Genomic DNA, 27,370 nt, shown 5'->3' on the forward strand with positions numbered 1-27,370 from the left:
CAAACTAGCAAACTTTTTGTTAAAAAGTCTTTTACAGTGAGGTGAACAAACTGAAAACTTTGACCTATAAAATAAAACAGATGACAAAGATTTTTCTTTGGGGTTAAAATTTGCAGTCAAAAAAGATAATAAACATACATTTTCACAATATTCAGCATATCACTTAAAGTTAAAAATCACAATATTGAATGTGACTTACGTATTGTGTTAATATCGTATCGTAGGGAAATAATGTGTTGAAAAATGTTTACGTCTCATAATTTAATCTTTTTCTTTCCATTCATTTCTCAAAATATTTTTTGTATATATAAAAAAAAAATAATAATTTTTTTTCTTTCATTGGCAGGAGTGAGCTTCCATACAGATCGAATTATTTAAGAAAAGAAAAAAAACTTGATAATTGAGGCCAGAGAAACATCGTCGGTAGATTAAAAAAAAAAAAAAAAAGTTAAAACGAGAAAACGTGCGGTTGTGTTTTTCTGTGTTTCATCTTAATGAACTGATTTTTTTTTTTCCCGGACAGACTGAACGAACAGTTTGACTCTGAGACCTAAATACAGATATCCGTTTCTGATTCATGTCTGCTACATCGATGGAGGCTGATAAAAAAAAAAAATCATACAAATAAAAAAATATACTTAAAATACTAAAATGATGAAATAAATAAATATTTAAATTTATTACTTAATAATTCTTATTCATTTTTTTCTAAAAAAAAAAAAAGATTTAATAATTTGGAGTAAAATATCTCAAAAAGTTTTTCATCTTGTAATTACGCATCACGAGGTCCGTGTTAACATCTCCAACTTTAATTAATCTGTGTACGTTAAACTTTTAGTCGCGGAGTGTTTTTATATTTCCTACTCTTAACATCGCTCTACATTTGTTTGTTTGTTTGTCTGGCAGTAACAGGCTTCCATACGGAGTAGAATAAATAATGTAAAGAAAACATTAATTAGTTTGAGCCAGAGAAACAAATAAAAACGTGTGTGCGGTTGTGTTTGTGTTTTACGGAGGTATCTGTGTGTTACCGCGAGGTTACTGAACCGGACCAAGAACGAGGGATGAGGAAGGAAGGAAGGAAGGATGTAAGTAAAGAAAGAAGGAGGCAGAGGAGTAAACCGTCACAGATTTAAAAACCTTCCTCTTTCTCTTTGCTCTCGTTTCATCATCATCATCATCATAATCATCATCATCAGTTCTGTCTGAAAGTAAAAACTGTACAAACGTAAAAAGGATACAAACTGCTCAGATTCACATTCAACAAGTCCAAAACAAATATATCGATGCCACTGACAAAGTTTTTCTTCCTTTGTTTGTGTTTTTACAGAGTAGTGATGCGAGGACAGAATCCTCAAAGATCGTCCGATAAATGTAAAATCTGACGACAAAAATTCACCTGACGACGACCTACGGAAGCCCAGAACGGCCACACATGCAATTATTTTTCATGCAGTTATCGGGAACGGGTTAATTTGTGTCGAGTCTTGAGGAAACAAAAGGTTGATGTGTCGACGTGACGAGAGTGAGTTTTGTTTTTTAAGCGAGCTCATGGGATTATAAGGTTTCTGCAAACGACGGTCCGTGATCTTAAGTAAACATGTTTTCGTTGTCTCCACAGATCTGACGTTTGTTTCCTCCAGAATCAACGTAAATAATTCTGATGTCATGAGAAAATAAGCTTCTTCATCTCGGGATAACGAAATACTTGACTCATGATCCTGAGACTCCAAAAACAAACTGCAGCGTGGCCTCTCTGGGCTTCCGTATTAATCCGAGAATGGTTTCCATTAATAAAAACAGAGAAATAAACTGTTTGTCTGTTTCTTGAGAGAAAACCATAAAAGGGCACTTTAAAAACAAACAGGTAGAAAAGTCGATCTTCCTGCGAGTCCACGTTTCACATATCCAACACGAGAAACAAAAAACCACGATCATCACCACCAGAGAGGAAACAGGAAACAGGAAACGATGCTCCGACCGTTCAACTGCTGCGGCCGCCACCTCATCGTGAAAACAGACACCTCACCTGCAGCAGCTGGAGCTCGTTCCCTCGCCACGAGGGTATTTTACAGGAGGAGAGGATGAAGAAGATGAAGGAGGAGGAGGAGGAGAATGTACAGCAGGAGGAGTCTGTCGTGTTTTCCCTTCGATGTGACGCCTCCTCGTCAGTTCTTCCTCCAATCAGATTCTTTATTTTACCGTCTTCACTTGTTTGATTAAATCCACTCAGACGAGTTGATCCGGTCCAGAGTCGGGATTTAAAAATATTTTGTTGAATTCAAATCTGTGAATCTCTTATTGAATCTGTTCAGCTCACAACATTTGTAATTAAAGTTTAAATTATTTTAAAGAACCTGAAAACTTTGAATCAGTGTCTTTAGATTTTAATAACTTCATACGTGTCGTATTATAATTACGAGACGCTGAGTAATTTCACAAGAAAATGACGCCATTTTCTTTTTGTTCAGGAGAAATCAAACATTTGTGCAAAAATCTGACTTAAAATGAGAGTTTATGTTTCTCCTTCTCCTTGGCACCACTGGGCTTCCGTACATATCAGATGAACTGAGCAGAAAACATCTGTTTGTTTTTGTTTGTTGTTTTTCTGCCTTCGTTTCCTTATGAACTCCATTTTGGGGGTTTTGGACAGAATTCATTATTAAATATTGATCTTTGATTTATATCCGGTTCATTAATCCATCCAATTTTCAACCAGAAAAGAAAAAAAAATAGGAATCACAGAAATAAAAACAGACTTTGGGAATAATAAGTAAAAATTCTGACTTTAAAAAACATTCAGAATTATTATTTTCTATCAGTTTCAAACTCAAAAACAGAGCTGATTATTTGATATCAGGACGTTGCAGCTGAGCTTTGATCTCATTGGTCGACAGCAAACTGTCATCACATTTTCATTTCCTACGTGTGGTGAAATGAGCGAATCTGGAGGAGGAAATCGGGTTTTAAATTATCGTCACAAACTGAATGTTTTGATCCTAAAAATAAAAGTTCAGTAAGAGATTCATCAGCGTCTGAACTTTGAGAGTCTCGGTGTTGACATGGAAACGGATCCAAATCAGAAGCGTCTGGTGATAATCGATCATGTGACCTTCCTCCAGAGATGATTGGCCGTCAGGTACCGATGACGGGAGACAGACAGAGTCTTTAACGTGAGGCCTTTTTAATCTGGAGTAAATCTTTATTTTTACATCTTTTAATTTCCTCTTTTTGTTTTCAGGTTCTTTATCAAACATTTTATTGATCGTTGTTTGTTTTTGTTCTGCTCAACTTTGTTTTTAATCCTGTTCGGTGAAACTTTTTCAGTTTCTGTGATTCAATAAAAATTATTTTCTTATTGTCTGAAATGATTTCATAAAACGTTTCCAAAAATAAATCAATCATATGAACGAATCTCTTTGTATTCATCATGTTTTAAGTGCTGCTACTAAAGTCGACTGATCGATAACTGATCACTTGTTTCAATCATTAATCAAAGGAAAGTGTGGCTCAGTCTCACACACTGACTGATTAATAATAAATGATGGAGAGGTGACTGAATGTTAAAATAAATAAATTATTTTCAGGCCTGATGATGAAGTTCTGCCTGGAGTCGACTTCCTGTTGTGTTTCAGAATAAAAGCATCTTTGAGTCTAAAACCTGTCTGACGTCTGTGTGTTCGATTCGTTTCCCTTTCATGCTCTGTGGCTCTGGTCTGGTCTCAGGTCTGTGGATCCTCCTCTGGTTCTTTGTTCAGATTTGTTGGATTCTGTTGAAGCTCCTTTGTTCCCGTTTCTATTTCCAGTTCAGCCCAGGTGACCCCGACCGCCCGCTCCGTCCCCGCTGGGTTCAGGGCCAGCTCAGGTCCGGTTCCCGGGGTGCTGGGTCCGGGCGTGGCTGTGGAGGCGAGTCGCCGAGGAGAACCTCTTCCCGCAGTCTGAACAGCGTAAAGCCGAGGTGGTGTTGCCGGGCGGAGACGAAGGGGACGAGGTTTCGGCGGCGGCGTTTTCGGCGACGTGAGTCTGGCGATGAGCCTTCAGGAGAGACATCCGACTGAACCTCCGACCGCACTCCTCACACTCCGACCACACCCTCCGCCTCTTCTTCTGCACACACATGACACAACATGTCATCTACACACAACATGTCATGTACACACATGTCATGTACACACAACAGACATTTGAAGTCAGCACTGTTGAGTGTATGGCTTTAGCTTCAGATCATGTGGAGCTGTGACTCAACAGGAAGTGTCTGTGTGGACGCCGTCTTTTTTTATCTTTATAGGAATTATTTTATTTTACTGACTCATGTTTTATAAATGTGTCAGAAAAATGTTTTTATTTCACTTTCACATTAAAATAAAACTGTTTGATGAAACATTTTATTTATTCAGTTATTCATCCTTCCTCACCTTCCTCCCTTTGTCCTCCTCCTCTTCTTCTTCCTCTTCCTCCTCCCCCTCCTCCTCCCTGGTTGCCAAGGGTGACGGGCAGGTCCGACCAGGCGGTTCGACGCCGTCTCTGCGGTCGATGGCGCCTTCAAGCGCCAGAGCTGCCAGCGTCTCCTTGGCGGCGGCTTCCTCGTCGTCGTCCTCCAGCAGCTGAGACGGCAGAGTCAGGAGACGATGAAGCATCGAGGCAGAGGAGCGACGACCTGAAGGACCTGAACACAGAGGGACCAGAGAGACGAGTCAGGACTCTGATCCAACAGGTCACCTCACTAACTGATCTAAAAGTAGTTAGAGTAAAAGTATTTAGAGTAAAAGTATTTTGAATAAAAGTAGTTAGAGTAAAAATAGAGTAAAAGTATTTAGAGTAAAAGTGTTTAGAGTAAAGTAGTTAGAGTAAAAGTATTTAGAATAAAAGTATTTTGAATAAAAGTAGAGTAAAAGTGTTTAGAGTAAAAGTATTTTGAATAAAAGTCGTTAGAGTAAAAGTATTTAGAATAAAAGTATTTAGAGTAAAAATAGAGTAAAAGTGTTTAGAGTAAAGTAGTTAGAATAAAAGTATTTAGAATAAAAGTATTTTGAATAAAAGTAGTTAGAGTCAAAGTATTGAGTAAAAGTGGTTAGAGTAAAAGTATTTTGAATATAGGTAGTTAGAGTAAAAGTATTTAGAGTAAAAACAGAGTAAAAGTATTTAGAGTAAAAGTGTTTAGAGTAAAGTAGTTAGAGTAAAAGTATTTAGAATAAAAGTATTTTGAATAAAAGTATTTAGAGTAAAAGTGTTTAGAGTAAAAGTAGAGTAAAAGTGTGTAGAGTAAAGTAGTTAGAGTAAAAGTATTTAAAGTAAAAATAGAGTAAAAGTATTTAAAGTAAAAGTATTTGGAGTAAAAGTATTTAGAGTAAAAGTATTTAGAATAAAAGTATTTTGAATAAAAGTAGTTAGAGTAAAAGTGTTTAGAGTAAAAGTAGAGTAAAAGTGTGTAAAGTATTTAGAGTAAAAGTATTTAAAGTAAAAATAGAGTAAAAGTATTTAGAGTAAAAGTATTTAAAGTAAAAGTATCTAGAGTAAAAGTACTTAAAGTATTTAGAGTTATAAGTCAGAGTAAAATGATTTAGAGTAAAAGTATTTAAAGTAAAAGTATTTAGAGTAAAAGTACTTAAAGTAAAAGTAGTTAGAGTAAAAGTACTTAAAGTAAAAGTATTTAGAGTAAAAGTGTTTAGAGTATTTAGAGTAATAGAGTAAAATAATTTAGAGTAAAAGTATTTAGAGCAAAAAAGTTTGGAGTCAAAGTATTTGGAGTAAAAATACTTAGAGTAAAAGTACTTAAAGTAAAAGTATCTAGAGTAAAAGTACTTAAAGTATTTAGAGTAATAGAGTAAAATAATTTAGAGTAAAAGTATTTAAAGTAAAAGTATTTAGAGTAAAAATCTTTAGAGTAAAAGTATTTAAAGTTAAAATATTTAAAATCAAAGTATTTAGAGTAAAAGTAGTTCGAGCAAAGGTAGTTAGAGTAAAGGCACTTAAAGTAAAAGTAGTTAGAGTAAAAGTATTTAAAGTAAAAGTATTTAGAGTAAAGGCAGTTAGAGTAAAAGTTCGAGTGAAAGTATTTAAAGTAAAAGTATTTAGAGTAAAAGTAGTGACAGGTTGACTGTGCATTCACACCAAAAGTGTCATAAGCGGCCGGCAGCCATTCATTTTCAGTGTACGTTTGCTACGAAGGGCGTCAGGGGCGTCGGCTGCAGCGAGCGGCGCGATGCCAGCGACCAGAGCGTCAAGTAGAAGTTGAGAGAAGCTGAACTTTATGCAAATGAGCAGCGCCGCTGCCGAAGCAGCAGCCAATTGCAGACCGGGATTCGGGTAGGGAGGTCTGGGCTCTCCCGGAGCTGTACGAGCCGGTGAAATTCACTGTGGAGTTGCTGTTTGCAGGACTCTGTGGACCCAGACGGCCCGACGGCTCCGGGCCCCGTGTTTCCTCAGCTAATACGCAGATGCAACAAAGGAGGCTTCCGAAAGCGTGATTAATGAGCTCCCGCTTATTTACCACCAATTACATCTGTCAGTGGTCCTACGCGCCAACAGGAGAGTAAAATCATAATTATAAAGGACTCATAAAGGTTATGTGACTGTGTTTATTAGCGTTATTTTAACTGTGCAATGAAAGTCATGGATAATACAAAGTGAAGACATAAATGATATTTGTTCAAGTGAACAGCCGTGTCAGCCTTGATGGACACATCTGCAGCAGCCGGCCCCGCCCCTTTGGCCGCTGCAAGCGCCTGCTGGAGCTGCTGCCAGGCAGCGCGATGCCAGCGACCTGAGCGACCGCTGGCGCTCATGACGCTTTTGGTGTGAACGCACACAGTAAGGCTCAGAGCTCCTTCATGTTCAGGTTGGTAGGGTAATGATCACAGGGTCCAGCAGGGGGCAGCGAACAACAAACTCCACACATTCATATTTTCAGGGCCTGAAGCAAGAAAAAATCCTGTGCCTGAAACTTTTTTAGGGCCTTCTGCGCTAGGGGGGTCCAGGGGCATGCCATTAATTTCTCATCTGCTCAAAGATTTTGTTGACAGTTGATGTAAAAGTCATTTTAGTCATTTTCATACATAAATGTATATTAATCTATTTTTATTCCATCTTTCTATGTATGTCATATATTTTTATTTTATACATTTTTTTACGTTTTATTTGTATGTAGCATTTTTTCCATATATTTATCTAAACATGCTTAGATTTTTTTATTTTGGTATCTGATTGTACACTTATTGTTTTTATTATTTCTAGTTTAATTTCTTGTACTTTAAATCTGTGTTGTCTTTATTCTACTGTGACTCGTTCTTATAGTTATTATTATATTAATGAATTTTCATTTTATATATTTTGTTGCTCTTGTATTTTTTCATGTGTAGATCTGACTTTCTTATTCTCTCAGATTATCTGTATTTTTAAGTTTTTGTTCATATTTGTTTAATAAAAATACTTGTGGATATTTTTTTAGTTTCGCAGTTTGTTTACACATTTCTTTAATGTGACGTTTTTGTTTTTCTCCACTGTTTTGTTTATATTTTGACTTTGTGTTGTTCAGCTCTACTGTCACCTGTTATTAGCAAGTTTTTAGCCCTTCTACATTTTTGTCGTAAATTGTAAATAGATTTTAAGTATTTATAATATTAAATAATATTTTTTTAAAAATAATAATATATATATAGTTTCATATCTACAGCTATAATCAAAATTCTGCATTAACTTTTTCTTTATTTTTACCAATGTTGTTTTTATTTGTTGCATATTTATTTAATTTGAAATGTACCTTTTTAGTTTTATTTCATAATTCTATTTTTTTTCTATATTTTCATTTCCAACTTTTTTTCTGTTTTTCTCACGTGTATATTTTAAATATATTTTAAGTATTTAAAATAATATATTCATATTAAATGTTTTATATTTTCAGCTTTCAGTTTTATTTTATTTGTTTAATTCTTTTGATTTTCATTATTTTCATTTAACTTAACTTTTAAAATATGTTTTTAATTTTAATAATTTATTTATATTTATTTTACTCCCAGCTGTATTTTCACTGTCACCTGTTTGCACCTGTAAAGTCTCCACTGTTAATACATGGAAGAGTCACCTGTGGGGCTGAGGGGGGGCCCAGGTGAGGGTCCCGTGGTGGTGGCGTCCCCCTGACCGTCTGCAGCGTCCTCATCAGGAGAAAACACCTCCATGTCCTCCAGAGGAGTCCAGCGGGGGTCCTGCTGGGGGGACGAGGGGGAGGGCTCCAGGGTCACAGACGAGGTGGAGAGAGGCGCTGCCTGCTGTGCCCCGCCCTCACCCAGACTCCGCCCAACACCTCCTCCCCCTCCTCCTCCTCCCCCGAGCTCCTTGATCTGCCAGACGTCACTGCACCACTTCTGACCGAAGACTTTGTCCAGGATGGGGACCCAGTCCTGAGAGACCGAGAGGACGGGGGGACGCTCCGAGTCTGAGGAGGAGGAGGAGAGACAGGAAACATTTCTCTTTGCTGAACAGATACACAATGAATGCATTTCATCTGGTGTCATGGAAACGTGTCCCACCACATCACTACAGTGATGTCACAGCGTCCCACAGTCCACCTGTTACTACACTACAGTGATGTCACAGTGTCCCACAGTCCACCTGTTACTACACTAGTGATGTCACAGCGTCCCACAGTCCACCTGTTACTACACTAGTGATGTCACAGCGTCCCACAGTCCACCTGTTACTACACTAGTGATGTCACAGCGTCCCACAGTCCACCTGTTACTACACTACAGTGATGTCACAGCGTCCCACAGTCCACCTGTTACTACACTACAGTGATGTCACAGCGTCCCACAGTCCACCTGTTACTACACTACAGATGTCACAGCGTCCCACAGTCCACCTGTTACTACACTACAGATGTCACAGCGTCCCACAGTCCACCTGTTACTACACTACAGATGTCACAGCGTCCCACAGTCCACCTGTTACTACACTAGTGATGTCACAGCGTCCCACAGTCCACCTGTTACTACACTAGTGATGTCACAGCGTCCCACAGTCCACCTGTTACTACACTACAGTGATGTCACAGCGTCCCACAGTCCACCTGTTACTACACTACAGATGTCACAGCGTCCCACAGTCCACCTGTTACTACACTAGTGATGTCACAGCGTCCCACAGTCCACCTGTTACTACACTACAGTGATGTCACAGCGTCCCACAATCCACCTGTTACTACACTACAGTGATGTCACAGCGTCCCACAATCCACCTGTTACTACACTACAGTGATGTCACAGCGTCCTACAGTCCACCTGTTACTACACTAGTGATGTCACAGCGTCCCACAGTCCACCTGTTACTACACTAGTGATGTCACAGCGTCCCACAGTCCACCTGTTACTACACTACAGATGTCACAGCGTCCCACAGTCCACCTGTTACTACACTAGTGATGTCACAGCGTCCCACAGTCCACCTGTTACTACACTACAGTGATGTCACAGCGTCCCACAGTCCACCTGTTACTACACTACAGTGATGTCACAGCGTCCCACAGTCCACCTGTTACTACACTACAGTGATGTCACAGCGTCCCACAGTCCACCTGTTACTACACTACAGTGATGTCACAGCGTCCCACAGTCCACCTGTTACTACACTACAGTGACGTCACAGCGTCCCACAGTCCACCTGTTACTACACTACAGTGACGTCACAGCGTCCCACAGTCCACCTGTTACTACACTACAGTGATGTCACAGCGTCCCACAGTCCACCTGTTACTACACTACAGTGATGTCACAGCTTCCAACAGTCCACCTGTTACTACACTACAGTGATGTCACAGCGTCCCACAGTCCACCTGTTACTACACTACAGTGATGTCACAGCGTCCCACAGTCCACCTGTTACTACACTAGTGATGTCACAGCGTCCCACAGTCCACCTGTTACTACACTACAGTGATGTCACAGCGTCCCACAGTCCACCTGTTACTACACTACAGTGATGTCACAGCGTCCCACAGTCCACCTGTTACTACACTACAGTGATGTCACAGCGTCCCACAGTCCACCTGTTACTACACTACAGTGATGTCACAGCGTCCCACAATCCACCTGTTACTACACTACAGTGATGTCACAGCGTCCCACAGTCCACCTGTTACTACACTAGTGATGTCACAGCGTCCCACAGTCCACCTGTTACTACACTACAGTGATGTCACAGCGTCCCACAGTCCACCTGTTACTACACTACAGTGACGTCACAGCGTCCCACAGTCCACCTGTTACTACACTACAGTGATGTCACAGCGTCCCACAGTCCACCTGTTACTACACTAGCGATGTCACAGCGTCCCACAGTCCACCTGTTACTACACTACAGTGATGTCACAGCGTCCCACAGTCCACCTGTTACTACACTACAGTGATGTCACAGCGTCCCACAGTCCACCTGTTACTACACTACAGTGATGTCACAGCGTCCCACAGTCCACCTGTTACTACACTAGTGATGTCACAGCGTCCCACAGTCCACCTGTTACTACACTACAGTGATGTCACAGCGTCCCACAGTCCACCTGTTACTACACTAGTGATGTCACAGCGTCCCACAGTCCACCTGTTACTACACTACAGTGATGTCACAGCGTCCCACAGTCCACCTGTTACTACACTACAGTGATGTCACAGCGTCCCACAGTCCACCTGTTACTACACTACAGTGATGTCACAGCGTCCCACAGTCCACCTGTTACTACACTACAGTGATGTCACAGCGTCCCACAGTCCACCTGTTACTACACTAGTGATGTCACAGCGTCCCACAGTCCACCTGTTACTACACTACAGTGATGTCACAGCGTCCCACAATCCACCTGTTACTACACTACAGTGATGTCACAGCGTCCCACAGTCCACCTGTTACTACACTACAGTGATGTCACAGCGTCCCACAGTCCACCTGTTACTACACTACAGTGATGTCACAGCGTCCCACAGTCCACCTGTTACTACACTAGTGATGTCACAGCGTCCCACAGTCCACCTGTTACTACACTAGTGATGTCACAGCGTCCCACAGTCCACCTGTTACTACACTACAGTGATGTCACAGCGTCCCACAGTCCACCTGTTACTACACTACAGTGATGTCACAGCGTCCCACAGTCCACCTGTTACTACACTACAGTGATGTCACAGCGTCCCACAATCCACCTGTTACTACACTACAGTGATGTCACAGCGTCCCACAATCCACCTGTTACTACACTACAGTGATGTCACAGCGTCCCACAGTCCACCTGTTACTACACTACAGTGATGTCACAGCGTCCCACAATCCACCTGTTACTACACTAGTGATGTCACAGCGTCCCACAGTCCAACCTGTTACTACACTACAGTGATGTCACAGCGTCCCACAGTCCACCTGTTACTACACTACAGTGATGTCACAGCGTCCCACAGTCCACCTGTTACTACACTAGTGATGTCACAGCGTCCCACAGTCCACCTGTTACTACACTACAGTGATGTCACAGCGTCCCACAGTCCACCTGTTACTACACTACAGTGACGTCACAGCGTCCCACAGTCCACCTGTTACTACACTACAGTGATGTCACAGCGTCCCACAGTCCACCTGTTACTACACTACAGTGATGTCACAGCGTCCCACAGTCCACCTGTTACTACACTACAGTGATGTCACAGCGTCCCACAGTCCACCTGTTACTACACTACAGTGATGTCACAGCGTCCCACAGTCCACCTGTCCCTCACACAGCCAGGTGAGACGTTACAGGACAACAGTCGTCTCTTTACTCACCGTCTGTCTCCGCCGTCTCTTTGGACACGGTGACCTCTGTGAGCTCCTCCCGGGCGTCCTCGGAGCCACTGGGGGACACCGAGTCGTTCTCTGAGCCTCTCCTCCTCCCCCCAGCTCCTCCTCCTCCTCCTCCTCCTCCTCCTCCTCCTCCTCTCCCCTTCTCCCCTCCTCCTCCTCCTCCTCCTCTGTCGGAGCTCCTGTCCAGCCTCTCCTCCAGGACCCGCTGCTCCCTCTCCATCTTGGTGATCTCCAGCAGCAGGTCATCAAACGAAGCCTCCACAATCTTCGTCAGCTCGTGAACCGCGAAGTCCAGGACCTGCTCCATCACTGACTTCAGCTGGTCTGAAGGAGACAGAGAGGCAACCACCATCAGCATCATCATCTTCATCATCATCATCATCATCATCATCATCAGTCAGTCTAAACATCTGAACATCTCAGTCCAGGTCTGTTCATCAAACATTCAGGACGCCACAGTTTATTCCACACTACTGAAGCTCCTCCTCTTTTTGGAACCACTGCAGAGTCCATCATCAATTTCACTTTCAGCCATGTTTGTTGTTGCCGTAGTAACAGTATGAAGTCAATATGTCAACAAGTCCAAATATCGCAAATATCAGGATAACATATAACATAATTTACCTTCACCCAGAACTCATTTTTACTGAATGGAGCTTGAATGCATCACAACATAACTGAGGGCAACCTCTGTTAGCTGTTAGTCCCAGCCAACAGCTGCTAACAGCTAACATTAACTAGCTGCTAACAGCTAACATTATCTAACTGCTAACAGCTAACGTTAACACCTAACTAATAACAGCTAAACCTAACTATCAGCTAACATTAACTGACTCCTAACAGCCAACAGCTAAAGTTAACTGATTAGAGCTAATGTTGACTGCTAACATTAACTGACTGCTAACAGGTAGTTAACAGACTGCTAACAGCTAAAGTAAACCAATGTCTAACAGTTAACGTTAACAGCTAAACCTAACTAACAGCTAACATTAACTGACTCCTAACTGCTAACAGCTGAAGTTAACTAACTAATTAGAGCTAAGGTTAACTGACTGCTAACTGCTAAAGTAAACCAACGTCTAACAGCTAACACTGACTGCTAACAGCTAACATTAACTAACCGATTAGAGCTATTGTTAACTAACTGCTAACAGCTAACATTAACTAACTGATTAGAGCTAAGGTTAAGTGACTGCTAACTGCTAAAGTAAACCAATGTTGAACTGCTAACAGCTAATGTTAACTAACTGATTAGAGCTAATGTTAAATAACTGCTAACAGCTCAAGTTAACCAACTGATTAGAGCTGATGTTAACTGACTGCTAACAGCTAACGTTAACTAACTGATTAGAACTGATGTTAACTGACTGCTAACAGCTAACGTTAACTAACTGATCAGAACTAATGTTAAATAACTAACAGCTCAAGTTAACCAACTAATTAGAGCTGATGTTAAATGACTGCTAACAGCTAACGTTAACTAACTGATTAGAGCTGATGTTAACTGACTGCTAACAGCTAACGTTAACTGATTAAGCAAACGTTAGCTAACTGCTAACAGCTAATGTTAACCAACTGATTAGAGCTGATGTTAACTGATTGCTAACAGCTAACGTTAACTGATTAAGCGAACGTTAGCTAACTGCTAACAGCTAATGTTAACCAACTGATTAGAGCTGATGTTAACTGACTGCTAACAGCTAACGTTAACTAACTGATTAAAGCTGATGTTAACTGACTGCTAACAGCTAACATTAACTGATTAAGCAAACGTTAGCTAACTGCTAACAGCTAATGTTAACCAACTGATTAGAGCTGATGTTAACTGACTGCTAACAGCTAACGTTAACTGATTAAGCAAACGTTAGCTAACTGCTAACAGCTAATGTTAACCAACTGATTAGAGCTGATGTTAACTGACTGCTAACAGCTAACGTTAACTGATTAAGCAAACGTTAGCTAACTGCTAACAGCTAATGTTAACCAACTGATTAGAGCTGATGTTAACTGAGTTAGTAGTTCACAGTGTGACATCATCAGGTAAACAGCAGGCTGCGTCCTCTGATGCATCGTTACTAAGTTTACTGCGTCCTTTCATCAAGATGGCGTCCCAGGGAGAATCTGTTAGTCACAAACATGTTTCCTATCGTCTCCGGGACGACATTAGTCTCGAGCTTTGATTTTTAGCCTGAGATACATCAGAAAAACATTGACTAACATCAGTGATGTCATCTTCTCTGCTGATTTGCTGATTGGCTGTTGGTGATCAACAAGGAGAACATCAGCTGATACTGATGTTTGACTGATGAATCTGTGCATTTCTACTGACGTGTTTTTCTTTTATTAAAATCTATATTGCACAGATGGAGACGTGTGTTTATCACGTTGTAAAGGTTCAGTAAAACTGACGTTTACAGCTGCACAGGGACACAAACAAACAAACAAACAGGTGTATTTAGAGACAAATAAATATTTTATCTAAAAGTAAAACCTACAGAGGAGCAGTTTGTCTCACGTCACATGACAAATAATAATAACAGTAATGTGAAGCAGAACTCTGCTCACGTCTGTGGGAAAATATGTGTGTTGGCGTTTGGGGTGAACTGACCCTTTAAATATAACTCCTGTCAACCCACTACATCCTGACACACACACACACACACACACACACACACACACACATACATACAGCCCAGTGGGCTCATAAACATACAGCTGTGATTTCCATACGTCCTCTGACAGACGTAAATCCCCTAAAACGTCTCTGCGGCTGCAAAAACTTCATCTGTTCACATCAAATATTAATAATCAGAACGATGTGTGTTTTAATGACGAGACTCAAACACACACTCGTCCATCTGTCCTCTGATGAAACATGTGACCTCTGTGTCATGTGACCTGCTGCCACACAGGATGACCCACTTTCTGCTTCAGAAATAAATAAATAAATAAATAAATAAAGGAGGCATTAATCCGTTTACACACTGTGTGTGTGTGTGTGTGTGTGTGTGTGTGTGTGTGTGTGTGTGTGTGGCCATGCCCACATGACTTCATTGATAAGAGCGTTAATCCTCATGTTGCAGCAGAGCCACACAGGGCTCAAGCCTGATGAGTAACGAACATTAGGACGGTCACTGTGACATCACAGCGTCAAACTTTCATGTTGTGATTCGACTCAGAGACATGACAGTCTACACTTTAGTCCCAACCAATCAGAGCTCAGCGTCACAGAGACCACAGGTGTGTGAGTCACCTTAGTTACCTGGTTCAGCTCAGACATCAGACACACCATGCGTTCACTGTGCTGACACAGCCTACAGCGCTGTCTCTGTTTACTGTGATGTCATTTCCTGTATAGTATATTCAAATTCTTCACATCCCTAAAATCTGTACAACCTCAGCTCAGAGATTATGTATGCTAATAAACCAGATTTGATTAAAGTATAGACACTATGTCATAAAAATATAAAATGTGTTTTCCATCAGATTTTACAAAATAAAAACTGATTTTTTAAATTATTTGTTTTGTTTTATTTACTGTATAATGTTGATTTGTTTATCGACTATATTAGATTTTTTAAAAGCATAATAAATTGAATAAAATGGCGTGATAACATTAAAAAAGAGAAAGTCGTAATCAGCACGATGGATTGATTCACTGTACAGAGATGACAAATGACAACACAGCGCCAGAGAAGACGACCTTCCTCTGAAGGTGCGGACACACCAAACTGACATCAAAGAACTAGCGGTGATGAAAGCCAACTGTTGCGTCGTCTACGTCGCCTCACGTCGCCCTGTGTCAGTTGCATTTGAACACACTACACGGACTACATCCGACGGCCAAGTAGCACGTACGTTCTGCGCCTGCGTGAGAGAGAGCGGAGTGAGAGAGTGGTACATCCTGTCAGCCGAGGGGTTTCCTATCTGTGCAGCCGAGCACCGCAGCACCTCCACGGACTATTACATCCAGACGGTCCCGGTGTTTCCTCCGCAGGCTCCACTTCACTCAGCTGCCCGATAAACCCGCTGCTTCTTCCCACTTTAACCTGAATAACAAACCAGGGCTCGGTGCTCCGGTTGGATCCAAACGGAGAGCCGGGGCTAGCTCAGAGACTAGCGGAGGCTAACTGGCTGTGCTTCCCTCCGGTCATGCTGCAGCTAACGCTCCGCTAGCCGCTCCCAGCTAGCTCCGCCTCTCCGTTTGGATTCAAGTGTGTCAGGGCCTTAACACTGCCTCTGTTATTAAAGGTACAACATTACGACCTCCTCCACCGTCAACTCATTTGTTGTTGTGTGAAACTTTTGACTCCGCTCTCTAGTGCCATCTATTGGCTGCATCTATGACATCATAAAGGACTCATGGAGGTACGAGGTCAGTGACGTTTACGTTTGAAATGGACAAATCTATTTCTGTGTGAAGGCAGAAAAAATGAGCCTTAAGTTGTTTCTGCAGGTTGAATTCAAAGAATAACCCTTTCACAGCGACACGGAGTAATTCATGTTCTCACAGGTTCTCAGTGGTTTAAAAAACTTCAATCAGATCTGTGTGTGTGTGTGTGTGTGTGTTAGAGGAAACAGTTAATGTGTGTGAAGTTTTTCAGCAGCACTTTGGTGCATTAATGAAAAAGTCTGACAGATTTGTGGTGAATTATTTTTACAAGCGGCGTTTATATTTACGTGCACAGTGATGTTGAGCCGTGTGAAGTGTGACAGAACAAACCTCCATCTGTTCCATTCATCACACATCAGAGGACAAAGTGGAATTCCCCTTATTAAGCCTCGTTAATGGAGATAAAACTCAGTCAGGACTTCATCACATGTCGTATTATCTATTCATTACTTCCTCTTTAATCTTCTGTTCTCTGCACATTATTACAGCTTCTTATTAAAATAACTTCTCTGTTAATATTCATGATAAACAGGATGTGGACATAAAAACAGACAACGCTGGTGATGAGCGGGAAACATCCGAGACACCACAACAAACTGTTAGTGTACCAATCCATCAGTTCATCCATCAGTCCGTCACATGGTTCGTTATATTTCAGCTCCTCTGCAGACAGATTCTATAATTAAGGATTTAATGGAGACAAATTATATTTAGATATAAATGTGATTATTAATGCTAAAACAGATCATTTCATCTGCAGAGCTAGTCAATAAAACTTTAATCCTCAGGTCACTTCTGACCAAAAGTCTAAAAGCTGAAAATATAAACCCTTTAACTGTTAGTAAACAGTGTCATGTTTGATGGTGGGCGGGGCTTAGCTGGAGGCGAAACAGTTCTCCACAGACATTAGCTAGCACATTGTGTTGTCTTGTTTTAGACGATGGAGGAAGATGATGTGAGTGGTGCGTTCAGAAACACTCATTGTGAGTGTGGGAGCGCACTCTGACACAAACTGGAGCGTTGATAAATTGGGAGCGCTGTCTGAATGTAGCGTTGGGTTATCCAGAGCAGCGCACTCTCAGAGTGGCAGAGCGCACTCTGGACACTCTGTCTGTGGAGACGGAGCAGCAGAGCGCCGAGCGGAGTGAATGTGTGATTAACTTAACCGTTGGTTCATTCATGTAGAAATATAACGCTGCGTTTCTTCCACCAACAGGGCTCTCATTTTAGTGTAGAGCGTCAGACTGAATTTACCAACGCACCATGTCAGGTCACTCACTCTCCGGGACCGCCAGTGTTACTTGAATAAGTAAACACTGACCAACGGGACCAGACTGGCCGACCCGTATGCTCTCACTCAGTGGATGGATGATGTCACAGGAAGCCAATCTTACAAAGGAGGACCACACTTGTTTGTTTTGCTATGGAAGCTAACGTTAGCTAATGTGCTAAAAAGTTAGCGTCCCAGAGAAATCCAATATTCCTCTTAATCCCTCCCCAGTTTCTGATGAGGTGGACATGATAACCCTTAATACACATAACCTTATTCATCCCTACAACAGGAAATACTTTTTCCCTAACCTGATATGAAGTGTGCGCTGCACATGTGAGCATTTTTGATGATGGCCTCCGTCCAGTCCTTTGGTCTTATCACATTTAACCATAGTTGTCTTTGTTTTTGTTGACGGGCAGTGGCGGCTGGTTTTGAGCCATGACTCCTTCTATTCTGGCTCCCAATAACACACCAAGACAAACACATTTTAACACTCCTATGGAGCCTACAGCCCTGTGGGGGAGAGGCAGCTGCACCTCCAGCTGATGACATGATGTCATCGTAAAGTCAGGCCTTAAAAGGGTCAATTCAATATCATTAAAAAAAGACAAACAAAATGTCAATATTTCGTGTTTTTGCATGAAAAATTACCGTCGTAAAAATGCTTCATTTACTGCAACAGTTAGTCGATACGACATTTCACACATTTAAAAAAACTCTAAACCCTTTTGACTTGAGTCTCACAAAAACTGTTAAGTTTTCTCTTGTGTAAAAATGTATTTTGTGAAATGTGTTGGTGAATGTTTTGTGGAATTTCCCGTTTTCTGAAAAGTCGGGTTTAATGAAATGTCAGACCATCCACAGAACATAAAAGTAGCTGCGTCTCTCCTTCATTTATATCAATAAATTTCATTTCTTCAGGTTTTGGACTTTTGGACGGACAAATGAGACATCTGAAGACGTCATCTTGGACTCATTTTGGGCGGGAAAATTGTGTCATTTATGACAATTTTTATGAACCATACAAAAAAATCAAGAATAATTTTCCATTGAATTTCTGTTGCAGCTCTGAAACACAGAGACACAGATTCTGTTTCCACGCTTTCTCTTTTGAGAAATATGTTTTGGAAAATGTCGCATTTTGTGAAATGTGAAATTTCGCGTTTTGTGACATGTTGTGGACAAACTGTAAATGACCTCAAACTTAATTCAGCTTTTTTTGTGCAGATCGAAAGTGTCATGACAATATGACATAAATCTGAATTCTTTGAACAACAATATCTGCTGAGATCACAAAGTCAGCCACGAAATGATTTCAGTTTAACTGGATTCAGGTCTGTGGTCGATGGAGACGACATCAGTGAATATCCTCCTGGTGTTGTTTTGGCTGCAGACCATTATCTGCCTGGTGCTGAGCCGCTGACACTGATTGTGTAAGAAGGAGGAGGATTTGGGAATTTCACAATAAACACAGATCGATGTTTTCACTTTGCTTTGATAATACTGGATCAAGATGTTATTGAATCAATACTAGTCCATACCCACTGAGTGCACAGTTGCCCATGTTCAGTTCCACATGGTGTGTGTTTGGGATACAGGTCATAGGAAACTGCAGATTAAATAGTCAACTGAACCCATTAAGAAGAGCAATGTATTCAGACAGAGTTTTTGTGAAGTTGATAGTACGATTGCTTTATTGAAAGTACAGTAGTACCATTGCCAATAGTGGGATAGTTAGTGGGCTGAAACTGTACATTAGTAGTTGAGGTAGCACGTTGAAAGGCAGATAGTTAAAGTGTTTATATGTTGTATTGACTTCAAAGTGGGGCGCACTGGTAGTTCACATGGGAAAGGTGCGGCTAGCCCGTGTTGCAGCAGCATACCATACCATGACTTAGTCATACCAAACATTAGAAAACACCAACATTGGTCCACAGGGGGAGCCACAGCGATCGGTCACATTTTAGCCATTTTGAAGCATTTTTCTGTTGTTATAGCGCCACCCAGTTGCCAATTAGAGTTAAATTTCTCCAGTCACCTTGAGGCGTCCTGTTCTACATATCTACCAAGTTTAGTAAAAATCCATATGGCGGTTAGGCCTAGATAAGAAATGAGCTCTCTAGCGCCCCCATTTTGTTTGATGGGGTCAATAATGGAGGGGTCCCCTCAGATTATGTGTGGTCATATGCCTACAAAGTTGCGTGGTGATGGGTGAAACCCTTGAGATGTTATACACCTTTATGTGATGAGCCACGCCCTCCGCAATATTCATTGCCTTATAGAAGCTCAGTTTTAGTAAGTTTTCCAACTTTTGCCAAGAGGGAACTTTAGATATTGGTCCCTAGATTATGTTCACCCAGTTTCATGCAGATCGCTCAAACTTCCTAGGAAGAGATCCATTTGAAGTGTTTTTCAAAAAATTCAAAATGGTGGAAAATCTATATAAGCGGAAGTTATGGGTTCTTGAGGCAAATGTGTTCCTCATGAGGAGAGGCATCTCTGTGCAAAGTTTCATGTCTCTACAACATACGGGGCATGAGATATGCCCATTCAAAGGTTGACATTTCAATGGGTTGCTATAGCGCCCCCCTTTGGCCAATTGATGTAATATTGCTTCATTGGCATCCTCCCATGACCCTCTACCACTGTGCCAAATTTCACATGGATTGACCAAGTCAGTGAGGAGAAAAACGTGGAACAGACACACACACACACACACACAGAGTTTTCATCATTATATAGTCAGATATTGATCAGACTGATGTATCGTTGCTGCCGTGCTGTCTCTGTAACAATCTGATGATTTATCGCTCATTAAGCACCAAACCAAACGTGTCTGAAGCACCATAGTTGGCTCATCTGATAGTTTTTGAATTAATCTGATTTCCGATGCTTTGAAATTAAAGTTCACATGAAGTCATTCTCACTCAGCCGCTCGTGTTCTGACAACTTTTAACAATTGGCTTCTTTTGCTCAGTGAAAAACTGTGTTGTCTTATTTCTTTTGTTTTTTAACCTGATCGTAGAGATCATACGGAGCTGGGTATCAACCCTCAGCAGTGTTCTTGGTGCAGACTGAAACGTGTCTGCAGCCCAGGTTTTATCAACACTTTATAAAATTAACTAATGATCAAATAAGACTAATTTCCTCTGAAATAAAACCAACAGACAGACGTTACTATGGGAACCAACCCTGACAGCTTCTGGTTTAGGAGGACTGACCTGACTCTGGTGTGATGATTCAGGGTCAGGCTCCTGGTCCACATGACCATATGTTCACATGTATGTCCATATGTGTACATACATGTCCATATGGTCACATGACCACATGGAGCGTTTCTCTTTGTGCATCGAGGCTGAAATACTGAAGGAAAACACACCCAGGTCCTTTTCTGACCAATGTTCATCATTTAAAGATCAACTTCACACCCTGTCACAGGTTTTAAGACCTTTTCATGTCCATCAGTAACATCTGACCATCATCAAGAATTCACAGAACCATAGTTACATCTGTAACTCTTATCTTAACGTCCACACCGGCGGGTAACGGCTCACGTATCGCTCGCAACTCCTAAAACGTATTCACTTCCACATTTAAAGCAGCTCAGATCAAAGAGCAGGTTGTCCACTGATCACAGGTCTGGTGGTTCGACCAAGAGCTGCATTAATTAACAGGTGATTGACAGACCAGCTGGTAACCACCAGTGATTTTCAGATAAATCTTTGATATTATCAGAATTTATTTAACGAAGCTAAACACAGATTGTTCTCTGGAGTCAGTTTCTCAGATGTCTCTGATTTGTTGAGTTGAGGACGGTTGGTCAGGACAAAGACGCTGACGAGATCTCGAAGAAACATTCTCATTCTTTAAATTCATTCATTCACCCTCGGAGTCCCACACGGACCTATGTTTGGCTTCTTTAATGGGGACAGGTGATGTTTATGGGGAGGCAGCAGACTTAGGGCCCGTCCCAATACCCCCCCTTACCCCTACATTTGCGTGTTCCCGCGAGGGGTAGTGGTGTCCCAGTTCCTTGTCACAAGTTTTTCTTGTCACAAATCTGTGTTAAACATTGTGTTTTGATTCGACACCTATTCAAACATTTCCATGATCATGTGTGCCTTATAAGTCATGGCTGCAGTTTTGCTGATGAAACCATTTGTTAAACAGAGTTGGAGCTTAATTTAATTTATTTTATTTACCAATCAAGAATGAACAGAAATGGTAAAAATCCCTCAGGTTCAGACACGGAGAGCTCGAGGAACACCAGAGAAAATCCCTGCTGTTATTTGGTGTCAAAAACTTTCTGTAAGAGTTGTATTGTAACACTTGTGTTCTGGAAACTGCTCAGAAACCTCCTGATAGTTAATCAACATATTAAAGCCAGACTTCCTCTGAGTGTCGGAGGTCTCTACTTTGTGTCTGCTAAGCTTCATGAGGCTGTGATTATGCTGGAGGTCACTTCAGGTCATTTTATACACAGACAAGTGGTGTCATGACAATGACATGGCTGCTATGGGGACTAACATCATCACACATGACTGAAACTGAACTCACTGAGTCTCGGCCTCACAGTCAGACCTGATTCATACAGCTCAGAGTCTGTTTATGGAGCCAGTCTGCAGACAGCTTCAAATACAACAGGTGACAATGAAACATTATACTGCATGGGACCAGCATAAAGTGGGCACGTCTGTAAGGGCAGACTGGTAGGTTCCCATAGAACCCAGTTTCATTCAGATAGCTTGGAGTCAGAGGTCATGGGGCCGCTGTGAAAATGGCCATGCTGTTCTTGTGTCCCCAAAATTGAGCCTAATTATGGAGCGTTATTTCACCTCCTTCCTGAGGAGCTGGATTCTTTCGGTCTTTTAGTTTCATACGACACCAGTATAATCACTCCAGTTTTAAAGCTCGGCTTGCTGCGGCACCCAGTAGCGCAGTGTTTGGAGCAGCCGTCCCATGTACAAAGGCTGCATGTCATCCCCTCTCTCCATCTCCCCCTTCACACTTTACTCTGTCCTGTCAAACAAAGGCAAGGAGCCAAAAATAAACTCTTCAAATAAAATAAACTCAGGCCGCTGCAGCCTCTTAAAGGAGGACTGATAGCCTGGACCGCCGGCCGCCCGACGAGCGTACGGGTGTTTCAGACCAAATGGCCGATGGAGACAATAATAAAGAGCTGAATCACAGCTGAGAGGAACCGTCACTTCAGCCTCACACCAACGTCTCAGATGTGTTTAGTTTCATTTGCACATTAAGAGGTTTGTGCTGCTCGTGTCTGCAGGGGCTCATTTAATAACTTACACTAACAGAACCACTCCAGCTATCCTCCTCCTCCTCCTCCTCCTCGAGCAGATATCAGAGTGAAAGCGTAGCCTACTTTTCATCGAGTCGACCCCCCACCAACACAAAGCAGAGTGACCTTTGACCTGAGCGTATTGAGGCCGTGGCCTCATTATCTGGCTGTGTGTGTTACTGTGGGGCTGCAGACACTTCTCTCTGTTCTCTGTTTATCTTTAAGAGCAGCACCGCCGTCACTTTAATGTGCTGCAGACAAAGTGGGTAATTCATCAACACTGCTATTACTTCCTCAGCGCGATGCGGGCGCGGCCGCCGAGAACAGAGCAGCGCTGGAATTCATCAAAGCTAAAAACTCCAGCGCCTAGAAGACGACTGAGAAACAGGAAGCTGCCTGTCAGATAATAAATCTTCCTTATCTTCAGAATGAATCACCTCCTAGTTAACGGGAGGACGACTGATGGACGGAGATGTTACTGGGCGGACTGTGAACATCTACACGGATCATTCACTGCACTTCAGTGACGGCTTTAATGATTTCTGGGACAGCAGACTTCTTCAGGGCGGTGCGGCCGCAAATCCAGATCACTGTATGTTCTTTTTCTGTAAGTGTCAGAATTGACGCTCTGAGGGATAAAACATAGGTGCTCCTAACATCTTTCACATGTTACAGACATGACTCCGCCCACCAGTCCAGTTGTGTCAAGTTTGGTCAGAATTAGTGTATGAATTCTTGAGTTATGTGAGGTCACACTGACCTTTGACCAACAAATTACAGTCAGTTTATTCTTTCGTACAGGTGGACGTTTGTGCCAAATTTGAAGAAATTTCCTCAAGCTGTTCTTGAGATACTGTGAATAGATAACGTAAGGTCACAGCAACCTGGATCTTTGAAACCCACGCTGACACAGGGAGAACATGTCGGAGCACCTGGAGTCTGCCTCTCAAATCACGCCATGGACAGTGGGGAAAAAAGCAGAGGGCAGAAACACGAGACGCATTGCAGCACAAAAACAGCGATAAAAAAGTTTCATTCTCTTTAAAAACTGTGGCCTCCAGCTGCTGAAACTCTTTCAGTGTGATCAGGTCAGTTTTTCATTTCCAAACGAAGCAGCGTGAGCTCTCAAATCTTCCAGATGATTTACCGACTCCGGCTGATGATGACGAGAAAAATGAAGACTCTACTGGTCAGTACGGTTCGTCACAATTCATACTGGTGTTCTTTCTGAATCAGTGACGTCAGATGACTGACGAAGGTTCAACTCTGATTCTGTTTAACTGTATATTTTTATTTCGTCGTGTTTCTTCTCTTGATGCAGGTCGTTCCTCATAAACTGGCTCACTGTTAATTATTCATCACACAGAAATATAACCTGGACGTGTGGCGTCTGAGTTTGATTCTGTTTGTGAGAATAAAATCCAGCTGAGGTTAGAGCGTGATTCGCCGTCCCTGCGGTGATGTCACTATCTGACCTGAGATCCTCTCTGGTCCTGATCGTGGCGTGTCATCTCGGTGGCCTGGTTTCCAGAGGGGGTGGGGGTGGGGAGGCTTTGCGTGTCAGCCGTGTGTTTGCATTCGAGTGCGCAGATGTGTTCATGCATGCGTGAGAGCGCAGTGGCGTCCTCCTATCAGTTCTTTTCTTCTCACGTGTCTCTGCATGTGGAGGTGTGTGTGTGTGTGTGTGTTGCTGCAGGCGTCCAGCTGAAACACACCCAAACAAACACACACACACACACACACACACACACACACACACACACACACTTGCCTGACATCATTTGTGATGGAGTCAGTCCTGTTCAGATGGATTAATCTCATCCTGATCTGCTTTGTTGTGTCTCATTCACTCATTCACACACCTGCGATTATTTCTGCCGCTCACTGAACCAGATTTACTCTGCCATGATTTTAACGTGAACTGTCTCACTTCTGTTTTGTCCATTAATCAATCAACAAAAACTAAAATCACCATTTTTAATGATCATCGTCTTGATCGCCCACAGAGCCAGCTGATAAATTTCACTTTTGCCAAATCCGTCAGAAGAACAGTGAAAACGTGTTTATGCTCCGAGCAACTTGATGAGGTCATTCTTTTATTATCGACTGTTTCTGCCGTAACTTCACTTATTACTGTGTTTACTTTGCTAACGTGTGAGTTAGCGCTTGTTGCTTCGTTGGCCGCCATCACTGCTCTGAATTTTACACCATCAACTATAATGCAATCACTGACCCTTTTTAAACAGGAGTTGTGCAAATTTGCAGGAAAGCCCAATCAGTCTTTTTTCAGCATTGGCAGTATAAAAACAAAATCGGAGAGTGCAGCAAAATGCCGCCTACCTACTTTTGTTTATACAGAATGTGCCTTTTTCGGGGCAATGGGGGGCGTGAGCAAGTAACAAAACGTGTAGCTCAGCGTGTGACGTAAACAGTGACGTGGGAGGGAAGCCGCGGCTGGTCAGTCCTTCGGTGATTCTCTCATAAGTCGGCCCGTTCTTCACCGTCCCCGTCATCTGACGGTTAATGGCCTCTTCGTTTGCGAGGACAAGGAGGGCGCGCAATTCCTTGTCTCCCCAGTTGCTCATCTTTACAGTGTCTGTCAGGTTTGTGTTTCCCTCTTGCTACTAGCTGCTCGCTAATTCCTGCTATCAGCTGTTTCCTGTTTATCCACCGCCAGTGGCTCGCACGTGCGGCGTCATCAACAGCGTAGGTGGCGTCTCTGCAGCACCGCAGCGTCACCGTCCCACCAACACACACAGACTGCAGAGTTTACAGCGTCACACACCAGGAATTAGACCGACCCGCTGGAACAAACTGTGACTGTCAGTATATTCTCACACGTTATAGACTCAACAGCTGATCCATTAACCAAATATATGAAACTAAGTTATCAGGTGCAGACATTTAAATCTACCTGCTGTCATGTGACTGAAATTTTAACCCTTTAAAAACAGACGTCCTGCAGACAGCCTCAGATCATTGTTTGCATGGTCCCGGATATATACGAATCTAAAATAAAAACTATGGGAGCTAAAACATTCGTTCTTTCTGCAGCAGATAACTAAGGCTTGTGTCTTCCCCGTCATCACGTCATTACCTCATGTTACCTTTTGAGTCATGCAAACCGGTTATTTTGGCGTAATTACCCCGGAATTTTGCTGCAGTGGCTGAAGGCCAAGATTGTTGGTTGCATAATCCTGGATATGATCAATCTAAAATAAAAACTATGGGAGCTAAAACAGTCATTTTGTTTGCAGCAGAAAGCAAAGACTTCTGTATTTTTGTTTGTACACTAAAAAAGTCTTTCAGACATTATATGTTGTGTTTTTATTTTTTAACCTCTCTAACTCTGCCAGGACGCCGACGTCCTCGCTCCCCCCTCCTCTGTTAAATGGTATCTCCCAGGTGCACTACATCATCAAACCATGTGATGTTTGGTATTGTCAGATTCAGGAAGCTCTCGACTTTTCAAAAATAACATCGTTTTTCTTTTATTTATTATGTATTTCACACCAGAGCAGCCTAAACACACAAAGTCCAAAATCACTATGAGTGGTGACAAGTCATGTCATGCCGTTTTTCGACGGGAAAAGTTAAAGGATTACTCGCGATCTTATGTGGAGCTGTTAGCGGGGACTTAGCTGGTTTATAAAAGGTAAGAGTCTCACTCCTACCACTATTTTTGGCTGAGATATACCGTCTAGAAAGTGGGATCATAACTTTCACGTTTCATATGGCTTTATTTGGTGATATTTTATGGTGTTTCTGTGTCATAAACAACATCAGCTATCATAATCACACCTGATTTCAATAAGGTACAATGTTTGAAGCTGGCTGAGTGTTGTTTGATCACTGATAGTACTGTTTTGAAGCAGAGTGACCCACTTGTCATTTGGAGCTCCGCCTGGATCTTTTCATGGTAAAAACACTGTAGAATGGTCATACTTTGAGCAGTCTTCTTCAAATTTGAAACAAGTGTTCATTGATAGTGTGCCTACAGCCCCACAGTGTCATTTACCTGCTCAGATGAAGCCACAGACAGTTATTCATCCTGAAACATATTTTATATTTTATTTTAGGCAAAATCTTCAACTTATAACTGACTTCAGAGGCCCATTACTCTGTCTCTGTATCACCTAGAGTGTTTCTGACACTTTCACAAGAAACTTCAGAGAGTTTTCTTTCTGGCAAGACCTCATGCATGCATGTAGTCAGAGCGGTTCAGAAGCTACAGTCATTTTAATTTGGGTATGTCATTTTAGGCGTTTTTGCTACAAAATGGGGGTGGAGATTAAATCTGATTAAGAAAATCTCCATCTTTTAATGAAAATGTCGATACTTTTATCAATTATTATGGTTCAATGACTTGCACAACTTTTTAGCTCAGGTTGTACAGATTTCAGGGAAATTAAGTATTTGAAGATACTCAAAGAAAATAAATCACAATAAGCAAAAATCCAGATGTTGGCACACTGCATGTTCAGAGAGTTAAAATCTTATTTACGACATGATTTTTTCTGTGGTTACATATTTTGTAGACAAAACAATTTAACAAAATACTCAGCAGAGGAATCAGTGATAAAGAATCATT

The 27,370-nt window shown here is 41.9% G+C and overlaps 1 protein-coding gene across 1 annotated transcript in view; it reads right to left on the bottom strand.

Moving 5' to 3' along the window:
* Nucleotides 1-3,228: 3,228 nt before the first annotated feature.
* LOC117268722 (uncharacterized) overlaps nucleotides 3,229-27,370 on the bottom strand; it is a 30,930-nt gene continuing 6,788 nt past the window's right edge. Inside the window, exons 2-5 of the mRNA XM_033645360.2 lie at nucleotides 11,800-12,141; nucleotides 8,081-8,431; nucleotides 4,416-4,666; nucleotides 3,229-4,107 (exon numbers count right to left, since the gene is read on the bottom strand). Of these exons, the coding sequence (XP_033501251.2) occupies nucleotides 3,862-4,107; nucleotides 4,416-4,666; nucleotides 8,081-8,431; nucleotides 11,800-12,141 (1,190 nt within the window). The 3' untranslated portion in view covers nucleotides 3,229-3,861. The remainder of the gene's footprint in view (nucleotides 4,108-4,415; nucleotides 4,667-8,080; nucleotides 8,432-11,799; nucleotides 12,142-27,370) is intronic.

This window comes from Epinephelus lanceolatus, chromosome 18, assembly GCF_041903045.1.
Source record: "Epinephelus lanceolatus isolate andai-2023 chromosome 18, ASM4190304v1, whole genome shotgun sequence".
Taxonomy (NCBI): Eukaryota; Metazoa; Chordata; class Actinopteri; order Perciformes; family Serranidae; genus Epinephelus; species Epinephelus lanceolatus.